At 41.6% G+C, this 16,467-nt stretch overlaps 1 protein-coding gene across 2 annotated transcripts in view; it reads left to right on the forward strand.

The window, feature by feature from the left end:
• The window catches only part of LOC120398993 (mevalonyl-coenzyme A hydratase sidH-like), a 35,377-nt gene extending 20,405 nt beyond the window's left edge, over nucleotides 1-14,972 (forward strand). For both annotated transcript variants that reach the window (XM_039526838.1, XM_039526839.1), the window contains 2 exons: nucleotides 4,935-5,084; nucleotides 14,411-14,972. In XM_039526838.1, coding sequence (XP_039382772.1) covers nucleotides 4,935-5,084; nucleotides 14,411-14,631 — 371 coding nt within the window. In that variant the 3' untranslated portion in view covers nucleotides 14,632-14,972. The remainder of the gene's footprint in view (nucleotides 1-4,934; nucleotides 5,085-14,410) is intronic.
• Nucleotides 14,973-16,467: the final 1,495 nt, after the last annotated feature.

Genomic DNA, 16,467 nt, shown 5'->3' on the forward strand with positions numbered 1-16,467 from the left:
ACTGATAAACTAAACAGTAGTAAGTCACCAGGACCAGATGGTATTCACCCAAGAGTTCTGAAGGAACTCTTATGTGAAATTGCAGAACTACTAACTGTGGTTTGTAGCCTATCATTTAAATCAGCTTCTGTACCAAATGGAGGATAGCTAATCTGACACCAGTTTTTTTTTTTAAAGGGCTCCAGAGGTGATCCCGGCAATTACAGGCCGGAAAGCCTGACTTCAGTGCTGGGCAAATTGGTTGAAACTATACTAAAGAACAGAATTGTCAGACACACAGAGGAACATCATTTGTTGGGGAAGACTCAACATGTTTTTTATAAAGGGAAATCATGCCTCACCAATCTACTAGAATTCTTTGAGGGGGTCAGCAAGCATGTGAACAAGGGGGATCCAGTGAATATAGTGTACTTAGATTTTCTGAAAGCCTTTGATAAGGTCCCTCACCAAAGGCTCTTAAGCAAAGTAAGCTGTCATGGGATAAGAGGGAAGGTCCTCTAATGAATTGGTAACTAGTTAAAATATAGGAAACAAAAGGTAGGAATAAATGGTCAGTTTTCAGAATGGAGAGAGGTAAATAGTGGTGTCCCCCAGGGGTCTGTACTTGGCCCAGTCCTAGTCAACATATTCATAAATGATCTGGAAAAAGGGATAAACAGTGAGGTGGCAAAATTTGCGGATGATACAAAACTACTCAAGATAGTTAAGTCCAAAGCAGACTGCAAAGAGCTACAAAGTTATCTTACAAAACTGGGTGACTGGGCAACAATCGCATGAAATTCAATGGTGATAAATGCAAAGTAATGCACATTGGAAAACATAATCCTAACTATATATATAAAATGATGGGGTCTAAATTAGCTGTTACCACTGAAGAGAGAGATGTTGGAGTCATTGTGGATAGTTCTCTGCGAATATCCAATCAATGTGTAGCAGCAGTCAAAAAAGCTAACAGAATGTTGGGAATCATTAAGAAAGGGATAGATAATAAGATAGAAAATATCATGTTGCCTCTGTATAACTCCATGGTAGGCTCACATCTTGAATACTGCATGCAGATGTGGTCGCCTCATCTCAAAAAAGATATATTGGAGTTGGAAAAGGTTCAGAAAAGGGCAACAAAAATTATTGGGATATGGAACGGCTGCCATATGAGGAGAGATTAATAAGATTGGGACTTTTCAGCTTGGAAAAGAGACGACTAAGGGGGAATATGATAGAGGTCTACCGTTTGTAATAGCATGGTTTACCCTAACAGTTTGGCCCTTGCTGTGAGAGAAAAAGCAGTGCTAAGAATGTCTGGGGAATGCAGCACACTTGCACCATGCTTCTTTAGCATCTGCTGCAGTATTATGCTTATTGTAGTTTGGCCCATTTTAAATACTTGAGAACACAGTGCTTCATGTGGTGCTTTGCTTTATTTTTTTTTTTTTTGCCTTTTTTTTTTTAAAGTGAGTGGGTGTTGTGTCTTTGGAGAGAAGACACCACTCTTAAAATCTGCTTTATGTGCTGCTGTTGTCATATAATCTATCCTTTGATCCTGACCACTTATCCACATGGTAGCTGTAAAGATCTGGGAACAAATTTTCCTTTTAGTTCATTTCAGATCATGACTGATTTTTATTAAACCAGTTTAGAACATCTCCATGAAGAAATATGGTGGTGATGTCTGAGCTAAATGTGAATATTTAAAAACCTTTCATAGAAATAAATTCATATGGCAACATCCTGTTACATCTTGAACCTGTTAGGGGAGAGCACCCGGTTATGGAGGAAGAATAGACTTACGGTTAGGGCACTGGTGTGGGATTCGGAGAACCTGTGTTCAATTCTTAACTCTGCCACAGACTTCCTGTGTGACCTCAGACAAGCTACGTAATCTTCCTGTGTCTCAGTTGTCCATCTGTACAATAGAGATAACAATACTTCTCTACTTCACACGGGTGTTGTGAAGATAATTTTATTAATGTTTGTGAGACTCAGGGCTTGTCTACACTTGAAATGCTACAGTGGCACAGCTGCAACACTTCAGTGTAGACACTACCTATGCTGATGGGAGGGGTTCTCCCGTCATCATAGTTAATCCACCTCCCTGAGAGGTGGTAGCTAAGCTGACAGAAGAATTCTTCTGTTGACCCAGTGCTGTGTAGACCAGGGGTAAGGTTGGCTTAACTATGCTGCTCAGGGATGTGGATTTTTCACATCTCTGAGTGAAGGAGCTGGGTCAATCTAACTTTTTAGTGTAGACCAGGCCTCAGTTACAATGGTGATGGAGGGGCTATATAAGAACATGAATAGCATTCCAATTCTAACAATATATATAATTACCCTCCTAATCAAGCTGCATTTGGGAGTTTTGGAGTGGCAGGTGGTTTTCTGTTTGTAACTATCCAGAGTACAGTAAAAGCTGTGTTATCTGGCACTTTACCAGCTGGAAAGCTCTATAAACCGGCATTTCTGATATTCATTGAAAGTCCAGTTTATAGTCCGGTTGGTGTGGGGCTGGCAGGCTCCCTACCTGGCTCTGCATGGCTCCCTGGAAGCGGCGACATGTCCCTGCTGCTCCGAGGCGGAGGAACAGCCACAAGGGCTCCGTGCGCTGCCCCTTCCTCAAGTGCTGGTGCTGCAGCTCCTGTTGGTCGGGAACCACAGCCAGTAGGAGCTATGGGGGCAGCGTCTGCGGGTGGAGGTAGCGCGCAGAGCTGCCTAGTCGTGCCTCTGTCTAGGAGCAGCAGGGACATGTCGCTGCTTGCGGGGAGCTGCCTGAGGTGAGCACTGCCTGGATCCGGCATCCCAAAAACCCTCTTGTGCCCCAATCCCCATCTCCCTGCCCCAAGCCCCCTCCCTCACCCAAACTCCCTCCCAGAGCCCATGCCCTGCACCCCTTCCTGTGCCCCAGCCCCCTCCCACACCCAAATTCCCTCCCTCTTAGTGAACCGGAATTATTTTACTTACCGGCACCCCCCATTCCCCCCAACATGCTGGATAACAAAGCGTTTACTGTATCTAGTTCTAGGTTTCTGTATATTGGGGCAAAGTGTATAATTATTTATGGTGCAATCCATGAAGGTACTTAGGTGCCCAAGTCCTGTTTTTAGGCACCGCTGTGATCCTTAAAACTCCTGCTTGCCCCCTAACCCAGTAGGTGCAAAAATTGACTTGGCACCTAATTTTTTGTCTCTAGGCATGTGCACTGCAGCGTTGCTCTTGGCATCTGAACGCCCACCTCCTGCCTAATCCCAAGAGCAATTCACAAACCAGGGAAGATAGGTGTTCGGCTGCCTAAGTCACATCTGGGGGCTTGATCCGGTAGCAATGCTCAGTCGTTGCCTACTGGATTGGGCCCCTTGGGAGTTCACAAAAAACAGCAGGGGGTGAGGAGGCCCTCCCTTACAACCTTTAGCCTAAGGGTTAGGCTATTCACCCAGCATGTGGAAGATCCCTGGTTCAAGTACCACCTCCTCCTGAGGAGTAGAAGAGATTTGAACAAGGATTGACCACATTTCAAGTGAGTGCACTAGGCTATCGTCATTCCAATGCTTTTGCTGACCCAATTAATATTTAATTAAAGTAGAACAAGGTCAGAAGGTGAGTGAAGGAACCCCTACCTCAGAATATTCTACATCCAGGGGGAGGAGGAACTTGAATTGGGGATTTCACATATCCAGGATGAATACCCTGTCCACTAGGCTAAAGGTTATAAGGGAGGTTCTCGCCTTCCCCCCACCCCTGTGTGATGTTTTGTTTTGGGTCCTGCACACCACTTAGGCATTCAAACACCTATCTTCCTGTGGTTCATGGATCACAAGCAGAGCTAGGAACCCAATGCTGCCCAGACTTAGGCGCTTTTCTCTGTGAGAGGGGCAGGGGTTAGCACACCCCACTCTGGTTAGCATGTTGCATTGGCTAGCTTAAGCGGCTCTTTGCCTAGATGGCTTTGTGGATCTCAGTCTTAGGTACCTGTCTCTCCCTAGTCATTGTATAGAGAACTTAGGCACCTAAATCAGCTTTATAAATAATAGTGTGGGTCCTGTGGTTTTTCCTAAAAGTTAGGGATTATGATGTTCAGTGTGATAACGGCTAAGTCCCTTTGTAGATCTGGGCCTTAGTCACACAGATTCTGTATAAAAGCAAATCTTTCAACGCTGGTCTTTGGGAATTGTTCCTGACAACATCAGCACATTTCTAATAAACATGTAAACAACATTAAATCACTTCTTGAAGTGCAGATCTGTTCGGAAAAGTGACTTGTAAAAATAAATCTGCTTCCTGTGCTTAGTCACATTTGTTCTGTGACAGATATTACTCTTGACTTCTGAGATGCCTGCAGAGTCAACACAGCAAAAACAGAGTGAGCTGGATTTTTGTACTCCTTGTGCATCAATAGAACTGTTTACTAAATTATGGTCCAATCAGGACTTAAATTAGAGGCCCATCCAGTAACAACTGTGCAAACTCATGAAAGGCTTTACACAGGTGCCACAGAGGGCATAAATTGGTCTATAAAAGCATATTTATTAGTGATGAAGCTAGAGTAGGAAAGAGCCTAGCTTGATTCTCAGAGACTGGGCACTTTGCAGAGCTGACACATAGGGAAAAAAACCCAAACTTTTTTACTTGTAAAGCAAGCACATTTGATACAGAAATTGTCAAGGAAAAAACATGGAAGCCAGGAGTGCTGTTTTTAGAGTCACTTTTCAGGGTAGATCAAATTGCACTTACAGTTTTAGATAACTGTCTTTCTGTTGTGAAATTAAAGGGAGAATCCTGCAAACCTTTACTAATGAAATACTCCTTTGTGTTACATGAATTAAATGCAAAGAAGCAATCTAGAATACTCACTTGAGTAAAGTCATGCAGGATTAGGCCAAAAAATTGTTTTAAAATGTAAACATTTGGGTTTTCTTTTAATTCTGTGTTTTTTGTCTTCACAGGTGTTCCACTGATTGATGGAGGCACTGTACGGCTACCTCGACTGATTGGTCTCTCACGAGCCTTAGATCTCATTCTAACTGGTCGTCCTGTTGGTGCACAAGAAGCCTATGAGTTTGGGCTAGCCAATCGAATAGTCCCCAATGGCCAAGGTTAGTGCTTAATGAACAATGTAGGAAATGGTTCTAAGTGTGAATCGTTTGATAGTGTTGTTATCTGTATGTCTGTCTTTGTGAAGAAGAGTTAACACAAAAATAATCATGATTTTTGTAATAAACAGAATTGGTTACAGGGGCATGCACAAGAGTGGGCAAGCAGGGGCATGGCCCCTCACCCCAAATTTTCCATGTGTCCCTGCAGCCCGGGGAGGGAGGAAGCAGCGGCTGCCTGCTGAGCTCCTCCTCCTCCTCCCCTCACCCCTACAGCTGCTGCTTCTCCGTCCTTGCTACTGGAGTCCTAGGTGTTGCCTCTGCCTCCATCCCCTGACTCACCTCAGCAGGTGGTCTGCAAACCAGGTGGCAGTGCTGGGATTCCAGCAGCAGGGAAGGAGAAGCAGCAGCTTTAGGGGTGGGAGGAGGAAGAGCTCAGCCAGCAGTCCTGTTGCTTCCTCCCTCCCAAGGCTGCAGGGACACAGAGTGCTGCTGCCTCCTTGCCAGAGACGTCCTGGGAAATCTGGGGGGGGGAGGGGGGGGCTGAGAGTGACATGACCCTTTCACTTGTATGTGTTTAATGTGCCTCTCCAAAAGCAGTCACATTTAAAGTCCTGCACACGCCCCTGGTTGGTTATGATTAAAATTAAAAGGTCCTTATGTCAGGGACCATGTTTTAATATATATTTGTACAGTGCCTAGAACAATGGGGCCCTGCTCCCTAAGCAGGGGCCTTGTGGTGCTATCATGATACAAATAATAAATTAAAATATACATCTGGCATAGGATTGATACACTGCAGAGAGGACATCCAGCATCCGTCACATTTGCTTTTACTGCTACACTGCTATTAAGTTATTATTCGTGTTTAAAGTAGATCTTAAAACAGGCTGCTAACAATAATACATCATCCAATTATCTATTCCCTTTATTGTAAATGTTTTGTAACATCACATAGCTGAAACTAGAACATTAGTTGATGGGCTGCCATCATATTTTATTAATGTATTTTGTTTTAAATGGAGGGAAACAAAACTTTCCAAATGTTTCTGTATGGTTTAAAAAAATGAAATGGGCTTCCATATATTTTGGGCAAGGGAAATGAATAGAAGTTTTTCTAATGGAAGTCAGACGTAGCACTTGCTTTTACACTTAAAAAAAAGCATATGTTCCAGTTTCTCTGCTTGTGAATCAGTCTTGTCCTACCACTGTACAGTTCCTTGGAAGATTTTTTTTTTATTTCCTTTCTAACTAATTAGGTGCTTACTCCATCTCTCCAAAGCCTAGTGACAAAGATATTGTGAAGAACTAAAATTACTTGAGGCAAGAATCTAGTTTGGAAAGATTTCCTTTACAAGTTAAATGTTATGTTTCCACTCAAAAGAAAGGTGCTGCTGTACAGTCATAAAAAGCTAGCCAAAAACCCTGGTAACCTTTGCAGTCAACTGTGGTGTTTTTGATACATGCTAACATGGATCACAGCTCCAGCCCAAGAGAAGCAATGCTTTCCGACTCTGTTAAGCTAGAATCCAAAGAACTCAAACAGCAGCTCACTCAGGGCCCAAATCTGCAAGCACTTATTCACATGAGTCTTTCCTTGGGCAATGATCCCACCAATTTAAATTGGAGTAGCAGTGAGTGATCAAGGGTTTACAGGATCTTGCCTTTATTCCCTCCATTCCCTTAATTCATTATTCTCAAATATTTCTCATACTGTAATATCGTTTTATACTTGTCTCGCCAGTAAAGATGAGCTTAGTTGCATTGGGTAAATATTATGTAATGTTCAGATATTTACTATCTGAAGGTTTGATCCTGCAAATGCTTACTACTAAGTATAATGCTTATTGAAATCAGCTGGGCCACTCATGGAAATAAGCACTATACCTAATAGTAAGTATATGCAGGATCAGGCTTTATGGGCTCACCAGATTTTGAGTTCACTCAGCACCTTGCAGGACTGAAATCTTAATAGACAAAATACATATATACAGAAAAGGGTGGTGGGAGGAGGCATACAACCCAATACTTCCTCTTTCAGTTCTAGCGTTCCCTTTTCTTAATCCTTGCAGGTTTTATTTTTTTAGCTTTTACTTATTTGCCTTTGTTTTTTAACTCATGCCAATTTGCATTTTTGTTTACTTGTTTCTAACAGTTTACTGGATTTTTGTATGTTTGTCTGACTTTTTGTTTTATATTATAACTCTTGGTTAGTTTCTTTATTAGGGCCATGCCCTTGTGTCTGGCCAGAGAACACTTAGTGCAGTTCAAGAAAGCGTGTGTGCAAGTGGCTTTAAGCAACCTTGCAGTTGCTTGATCTTGGGGCAGCTTTTTTCCAGTGGAGTGCCAGGCACAAGCTAGAGCAGCCCGAAGACCACTCTAATTTGTATCTTATGCCATTAGCCCAAAGGGGCCATTACATCAGCCAGATATCGTTGGGGTGCAAGGACACTCCAGCTACACCCACTTTCACCATACATCCGCAAGGAGGGAGTGGCATACGTGCTACTATGGTAGTTTCCCAACACTTAGGGATCCCTTGAGCTGGGAGTATCCTCGGGTGATCCAGTAAACTTGCTTTAAGGCAAGTTTGAACTGGGGGAGTTGAACTAAAGTATTCTCATACCCTGGGAGAACTGGGCCTTTGTTTTTAAGCTAGTCCTATTTATTGATTGTATGTATGTATATATGTATGTATGTAACTCTTTCCTATTTTCCTATTTAACACTTTCAGAATGCCTACCATTTCCAGCCCTTGAAAGCACTATCCTCTCTCCTTTGATACTGAGAGCTAGTGAGACCATAGCAATTTAGCTGCCTGGCTCCTCCCATACTGCTTACATGGAAAGGTCTGTGGAGGCCAGGACGAGACCCTTTAAGAGTCATGTAGCATATTAATGGACTTGTCTGCACTGCAGGCTTAGCTTGAGGTATCTACACTGGAGTTAACTCCTCTCGCGTCGTGTTAGCCTAGTGGAGAAAGAGCATTCACACTGCAAAATGACTCTCGAGCACTGCACAGTGCTTGTAGCAGCAGCACAAATTGACTGCATACCCACTGTGCTACTGGCTCGAGTGGCAGCAGAATCTGGGCGTCATCCCGCTGCACTGATGGGCCAGCTAGCTCATGTTTAAAGTACCATTTAAATCGAGCTAGAGACTTTTGGGGGGTCAGTGGAGTCTGTTGGGTAACACTCAAGTTATAGCTCTAGTTAACAGTGCAATGAAAACAAGCCCTGTGTTAAAAGTGTGCTTTTTGTCATTTTAAAAACTGTAAGCTCTCCATAACCAACAGCTGCTGCTCTTTATCCATTTTATTCAACTTAGGAAGTATAACCTGGATTTTTTTTCTTAATTTAGAGAGAGTTGAAAACATGGAAATAGATTTTAAGAGGTTTCCTTCCAATAATGGGTGTATCCTGTATAAAAAAAATCTATCTATCTATCCACATTTCTACTGTTAACCTCTGTCCATTATAGGGAACTATCCCCATAAGGTAAAGGTAGAAAACCTTTTCAAGCAGTCTCTAACATTTCCTGTAGAAGGAAAAAGGAAGACGCTCTACTTAGTTACCTCATTTTGAATTGGCCTGGAAATTGGTTTAATGCACAGTAGCAGCTGCTTCTCTTCAAGTTAAACTGATATGACTGCTGCTTACTGTAGCCTGTTCTCCTGACTAGTTAGCAAAATGATTACAACATGTACTTTTAAATCTAAATGGGCTTTGGGAATGGCTTTTTTTTTTTTTTTTTTTTTTTTAAAGCTTGTGTGTCTGAGAGTTTTTAAAAGGAAATTAGCCATGAGTCAATTAGCTAGGACAAAAAGGTACGCGTGTGTGTGAGAGAGAGAGAAAAAGTAGTTTATTTTGATCATGGAGTGTGTAAGGAAGGAGAGGAGGTCAGTAATAACACAGGAGGTTATTCAAACCTCCTGAAGCTGCCGACATTTTTCAGGTCCAAAAAGTGACTAACGTCTCCATAGACTTGCTGTCGTATTGTGTGCATTCTGATATCCTGATTCCTTTTTCAAACATGAGTGTTTTGGTTGGCGCGGGATGATGTACTTTAGAAGTCAATGTGAATGAAACCAAGTTTTAGTTACTGAATGTGTTGTAAGTAAATGAGAATTCTATAAAGTGTGTTTTACCCTGGCAGTTAGCATTAACCTGTTGATTACGGAGCTAGATGTAAAGCAAAGAAAACCTGGTGATAGGACTTTCTAGTGTCATGAAAGATCTTGGGCCTGATCCTCAGCTGCAACTGAGATGTGTTTGGCTGAGTTGAAGAAGACGTACACAAACTGCCTTTACACTTTCTCTATCTTAGAGCAATTCTTCCCTGATCTGCTTCCCTGGAACAGAATAAAGCAGCCTGGAGTCTGCTCTAACATCTCTCACCTGCCTGGGCCCCCAGAAGACTGATATGCTAGCAGAAGATCACTGGGAAGTTGGCTGTGCCCTTGGGCTAGAGACAGAGAGGGAAAATGTAGGAACCAACCTGTATGGCCTACTGCTGTTTCAGGCTATCACAATACTACAATAAAATGTCTTTGAATAGGTTTATGGTTTTGTTGCTCGCTGAAGGTGCATTGGAGTGATAGAGCACATCAGAATGTTTCTAAGGCTACATCTACACTAGAAACTTCAAAGCGCTGCTGTGGGAGCGCTCCCACAGCAGTGCTTTGAACTGTGAGTATGGTCACTTGTGAGCGCTGGGAGAGCTCTCCCAGTGCTCCTGGTAATCCACCTCCATGAGGGGATTAGCTCCGAGCACTGAGAGCGTGGCTCCCAGTGCTCAAAGCCTGTCCACGCTAGCGCTTTAAAGCGCTCAAACTTGCTGCACTCAGGGGGGTCATTTTTCACCCTCCTGAGCCAGCAAGTTAGAGCGCTATAAAAAGTAAGTGTAGACAAGCCCTTAGTAACACTCTGGCACCCCTTTCTCCTACCGCTTCTATATTGAAAAGACTTTCCAGTCTTGTCTTGCAATATTTGTTAGCAATTCTAGCAGCCATTCTCGCTCCTTAATTTTTTGCTTATTTATTCTTTTCAGCATTGAAAAGGTTTCCATTTTATATTCATATGAATTTTCCCAGTAATACTTAGTATTTAAAATACACTGTGTTAAATGTCTTCACGTAGTTAGAAAGTTACTTTATTTCAGTAGCACAACCATTCATTACCCTAACATTGTTAGCTAGTTTTGTGTGTGCCTATGACTTTTTTTTTTTTAAAGTGGGGGGAGGCCGATAGCTCACAGCCATATTTCTATTATATTGCAACCTAGTTTGTTAATGTCAGGTCTCACACTTTCATCCATTAAAAGAAACAGTATTCAGAAACAATACGGGAGATCAATTAAGAGTCCTACAAATCAGTGTGTGCTCAAAGTATGCTTGGGACAATTCTGTCCTACTGTAAATAGCCTAAAACTCCACATATGTACTGGTGATATACATATGATTAATTGCAGAACCAATAATCTGGTTGTATACTTGATCATGCACTTTTGACCAGCTCATGCTCTCTGCCCTCTAGTCCATCTCACTTAGACACATCCTGACATTCCAGATCTCTGAACAGCTTCACAGGTGCCATTTTAAAGAATAAATAAACCTGCCATAAAAATGTTTCCTCCTTTCTCCCAAATAGGGAAGTTTCCCCTTTAAAAATGACCTGCTATTGATCCAGGACAGCCAGTACTTGATCCTGCTCCAGTGACAGGCTTAAGGTTTGATATCTTGAAGCCCTGCATAACTTTACACCATTGGAAAGGGGAGAATCCCAGCTTCCAATGGGACCCAGCACTTGCTTCTAGGCTTGGGAGGTTGCAAGATATCAGACCTTAAACTTATACCTAAAATGTTAACAAAAAAGATATTTAGGTGCATTTTAGAGGTTTTTAGGGCTCTTCTGAGGCTAGTGCCATCGGACTGGTAACTAAGGCATCTGGCTTCACAGGCTGTAGGATAAAGACAGTAGTGGAGGGTCTGGTTTGTGTCTAGCCTAATTGTTAGTCAGACACTTGGAAATGGATCCAGGCTCGAAGCTGGGGTTAGAGTCAGGAGCCAAGCCAAGGGTCAGAGCCAAAGACAGAGTCAGGAGTCAAACTAGGGTCAGTGCCCAGGTTGGATGTAGGAGTAGCGACCTGACGCAAGGGAGGAAAACAGGAACTGGGAGCAGACAGGGGCCTAGGATGAAGAGGTCAGGCACCAGGAACAGGCTGAGAGTCATGGCTTCGGAGTCAGACAAGTAGGCAGGGTCCGTAGTAGCAGCCAGCCAGGGATTCACCTAGTTGCTCAGACAACTTCTCATGATTCTGTCTAGCTTAACCCAGCCAATCGGTGGGGCTTGATGTCTCACACAATCAGGAGCTTTGTGGGCATGGCCCATTGTGAGCTAACATTCCAGAAGCCCCCTTCTCCAGGGGTTTGGGTGAGCTGCCAGGTAGCAACCATGGCCTGAGTTCTGTCTGGTGACCCATAGGCCCAGGTTCAAGGCCCATAATTCCTCACTAGTAGTTCCTGTAAAAATGGTGGTGATAGTTGTGAACATAGGGGCGTAGAGCAAGGAGGTGTGGGTCTGTGAAAAGGGCAATAAAGATAGTCTTCCATTCTCCCCAGCTGTGGTGTGCTGGCTGTCTAATCTCTACCAGCTGTCATAGAGGGATCAAATAAAAAGAGAGAACTCTAAAATATGTTGTAGCTGATTTTCTGTAGAGTGTGTATATGTAGGATAGAAGAGATGTAGCTATTAGTAATTCATAAGAGAATGTTGATAAATCTCTTACTCATAATGGAATGGCAGAGAGGGGACTATGCTGTTTCTGGACTATGAATAAACTGTAAGAGATGTAGCTATTAGCAATCATTTGGAATGGCAAGCTCACAAGCTATTTGAGAAAACATTGTGATCCCAAACTCATGCTGATGAAACCTTTATGCCACACCACACCATCATTTATCCTCTCTGCATTAAACACAAAACAAAAAAGACAACCCAATGCTGAGATTGCCGTTAGAATCATGGGACACTCTTAAGTGCTCCTTACTCTCACAAGTTACAGTAGGCCCGAGGATTCAGATCCCGGGTCTCTGAGTCCCAGACACGGAGCAGCTCCCATGACTGTCTCTGAGCAAAGGGTAAATATGATCGTTGGAACAGGACTCTACCCCCAACAAAACTTTCACCCTTCTTTCAGATTCCTTTCAGTTAGGTATAGGTGAGCGTACCTTTCCTATCTCTGTCATAGCCAAGGAGGCAAGCTTATGTTCCCTGAAGACACTGGAGGAGGGGGGAAATATTGGCTGTAGACTATCCTTACTCACCTTCTTACCCAGAAGATATCAACACTTAAAGTGGGAGTTAGGACACCACTTCTTTTAATAGATCCCATCTGGAGGGACTGTGTGCCATGAAACATTCCCCTAAACCTGCTGGAGTCAACTCTTGCTTGGCAAACTGCAGCATATTCTGGGTTTGTAACAATATTTAAAAGCATGCAAAGACATTTTCCTGCCCCTCCCCTCCACTTTTGTGTTTCTTTACTAGCTTCAGATAGTTTTATAAGCTCCAAGAGTGCAACGTCTGGCAGAAATGATAGCTGCTATGGATGGAACATTTGAAACAGAACTTTTCTGTTACACTATCCATTGTTGCATTTGATAGGGTTTAAAGCTCTACTGACCTTACAGAAGAGCTTTCTGTTGCCTTCTGGCTTCTATTAAAAATGAAGTTAATTCACAAACAAAAACTTAAACTGGAGTTAAGGCTGTAAATAAATGTTCATGAAATCAAATACTCAGAACACAAGTTATAGCAAACATTTTAAAGTGAGGAAAATTAGTAATTTAAGCCTCTGCCCTATATGTCTTCCCAGTCTCAACCTATAGCCTAGAGGCCTTTTGTATCCATCTACCATATCTCCCTATATATGCTCAATAGGGGCTACAAACCACCTACCAAACATGGCCCACAGGCAATCTTCTAGTTCACCTTCCTATTATGAGCTATAAACACTGTCATTTAGTTTCTTCTGCTCAGCGGGCCTGTTGTTAAGATTGGGTGAAAATTCACTGAAGTTGCACCCACTTAAGCAGCAGAGAGCTTGGGAGAAATTCAGCCCTCTCCCTCAGCATCTTACATCTTATTCATAGTCCAGAAACAGCATAGTCTCCTCTCTGCTAATCCATTATGAGTAAAAGACCTATCAAAGTTTGCTATATGAACTGGAAACCCCACTGTACCTTCCATATTCATGCAGTCCATGTATGTCACAGCCTCTACCAGACAGATATAGACGTTAAAGGGACACCATTGCCTTAAAAATGTCATGTTGTCTTAAATGTTTCATGCTTCCAAGTAAAACCTCTAGATTACTTGAACTGAGAGAGGCTAAATCACTTTTCAAATTTGTTTACTAAGGACATTTGACAGCACTGTGGGTTTCAGGGGTTTCCCCATATATAGTCAATTACTTAATTTCCCCTATTTGCCTGCATCTTGCATATACAAACAAGGGAGAGAGAAACATTTTTGAAATAGGAAAATGTTATTGTAAACCAACAATTATTGGCCGAAGGGGTCGGGGCAAATGTAATATCAAACTACTTTTAACTCTTTTTAAATTGGCTAGATTCCAGGATAAAGCGTGGCGTTAAAAATATTTGAATTGCTGACTCATAAATTTAAACAGTAATCAATAGGATATAAGTATATTCCTGTTATGGAGATGGTGGACATGAAAATTGGAACAGAGTTGTGATTGTTCGAGGAACCTTAACTATGAATTTCTTCACTTTTAGATGTTTGTTTTTATAATGATAGTGGTGTAGTAATGTAGTTATTGAATTAGGTATTTATATACAACCATTTCTCTCACAAAGATTTGGATCTGATAAATCTGCATTACATATTTTTAGAAAATATTTCTAGGTAAAGAAAGTAATGGGTCTGTGTCCCCGGGGTGTGTGTGTGTGTGTGAATAATAAGATGTTACTATTTTTTAAATGCCTCTGCTAGACTACTTGCATTAAAGAAACTGCATTCATCAAATGAGAGGAAAAAATTTGGGCATACATAGCAAATATTGGTTTTAGTCTGCTTCCATCTTTGAACTAAGTTTACACTAAACCACTCTTCCCCAGTTCATAAGTAGACCTTGCAAGCCAATATTAAATTTACTGTGCATGTTTTGCCTTTTTAATATCCTGTTTTCAAATGCATCATGTTATAAACAGCCCATATCACATACCAGTTATTTCTTATATCTGCAAGTTGTGTATGATTTTTTTTAAGTACTATTAAAATATTCTTTTATGTTTCTATTTGTAGCCCTTCAGTGTGCCATTGAGCTTGCTAAACAAATCTCTGCCTTTCCTCAACAATGCATGCGAGGAGACCGAAGTTCTGCTTATTACAGTGTCTTTGATGCCGCCTCATTCACAGAAGCCCTGCAATTTGAGTTTGACACTGGTGTGCAAGTGATTTTGAAAGAGTCTCTCCCTGGTGCTAAAAAGTTCAGCTTAGGGGTGGGACGTGGAGGAAAGTTATAAAAGTCAAATATTTTCTGCATGTAGAAAAGGTTTACTAATAATTAAAATAGTAGAAATCTACTGAATTTACAAAAATAATGGAAGTCCTGAAAAAAATTATATATAAATTCAAAATTTATAATTTACTCTAGGGTACATGATCTTGATGTATGGGAAGTTGCATACATAATTGTGTTAGCAAGGGTTATGTACATAAATCCTTGTGAATGGAGATAAGATACCCTGTGTTTAATATATTTTATATCTAAAAATCATTGTCATAATGAAAAATTTCAATTTTTATTGTACTTTTGTTCTGAAATCCTGAAATAAAGCTAATTCTTTTACATTTTTTTTATTGAGTATTTTAGCCATTAGTCTTTATTAAAAGATAAAGGAATTGCTTCCCATAACCAGTGTGTAGCACTACTAAAAATGCATGGCAGTAACAATTTATATAAACAAAGCTGATTGATTTGCCAAATGAAGACAACCAAAAACCAACTACTAATTTTTTAGGCACAGTTTTATTTACTTACAACCTAAACACTACAGCTGCCAGAAGAAATTAACTACTGTAGCTAATTCTTATTTTCAAAACTCCATATCTTGAAACACAATTCCTCTGGAAGCAGATCTGTTCATGGAACTATTTACAGTATATTAGTGACAAAGAAAACCTGCACCTGCTCAGTTCTCATACAGCCAGGATCTTGGCTTATGGGCAAGAATTTAAAAGAAGTTTAAAAAAAAAATTAAACCATTTTACTGCTAACTTTCCAGTATGGATGTCTTTCAGAAACAGTTATGCACGAGCTTTTCATTTCACCACCAGATGTCCTCCAGGAGTAGGAAAATATGATGACCTGAAAGATATTCTGAAGCCTGAGTCTACAACATTTTTGAAGATATGACAGTGAAAGGAAAGTCTGAGTGAAAGCAAATGTTACCACAGAGTTTTGGATGGTGTGTGTGTTGTGGAGGCTTTCTGGCAGGTGAAAAATGCTTTCAGTAGCACTAACGTATTTATTTAACTCTTACAGTGTTTGTCATAGTCTGCAACAGATTACGTACATGCCTTTCCTTTTGCCTTCACCCAGAGAATTAGGTATTGCTCTCTATTCTTTATCCTTTTTAGAAATGTGCAATTTCAAATGGTAACATGTTTGTTTGAAATTTGAAGCTGTAGTATAACCTCTTTAAGAAGACATAAATCTTTCATCCCTTCCAGTGAGTTCCTGAGGAAGCAAAGCAATGTGATGGCTTGTCTAGTGCTGATAACATGGTCAGAATCCAAAACAAGGCATTCTAATTCAGATGGTCATAGCAGCTCTTCAGGAACCCTAGGGAAGTAGTCCACATCGTTGATAAGAACTACTAAAGAAAGGCTAGTGACTAAGGCCTGGTCTACACTGGGGGAATTGATCTAAGTTATACAACTTCAGCTACGTGAATAATGTAGCTGAAGTCGACGTACTTAGATCTACTTACTGCGGTATCTTCATTGTGGTAGGTCGACTGCTGCCGCTCCCCTGTCGACTCTGCCTGCGCCTCTCGCCGAGCTGGAGTACAGGAGTAGACGGGAGAGCGCTCGGGGGTCGATTTATCGCCTCTAGACTAGACACAATAAATCGACCCCCGCTGGATCGATCGCTGCCCACCGATCCAGCGGGTAGTGTAGACATACCCTGAGCTACAGTACAGTAGCAAAGAGTCCACATTATTTGTCATGGAGAGGTTAAGTCATCATGCTGGGTTGTATAGAAAGTCTAGCTTAATAAGACTGAGGTAATTTAGCAGAACAGTGCTGGAAAGTTCAGTGTGTCCATACCCCAACACTGCATTGGTCCTGGGGTG

The sequence above is a fragment of the Mauremys reevesii genome, linkage group 2, assembly GCF_016161935.1.
Source record: "Mauremys reevesii isolate NIE-2019 linkage group 2, ASM1616193v1, whole genome shotgun sequence".
In the NCBI taxonomy this organism is placed as follows: Eukaryota; Metazoa; Chordata; order Testudines; family Geoemydidae; genus Mauremys; species Mauremys reevesii.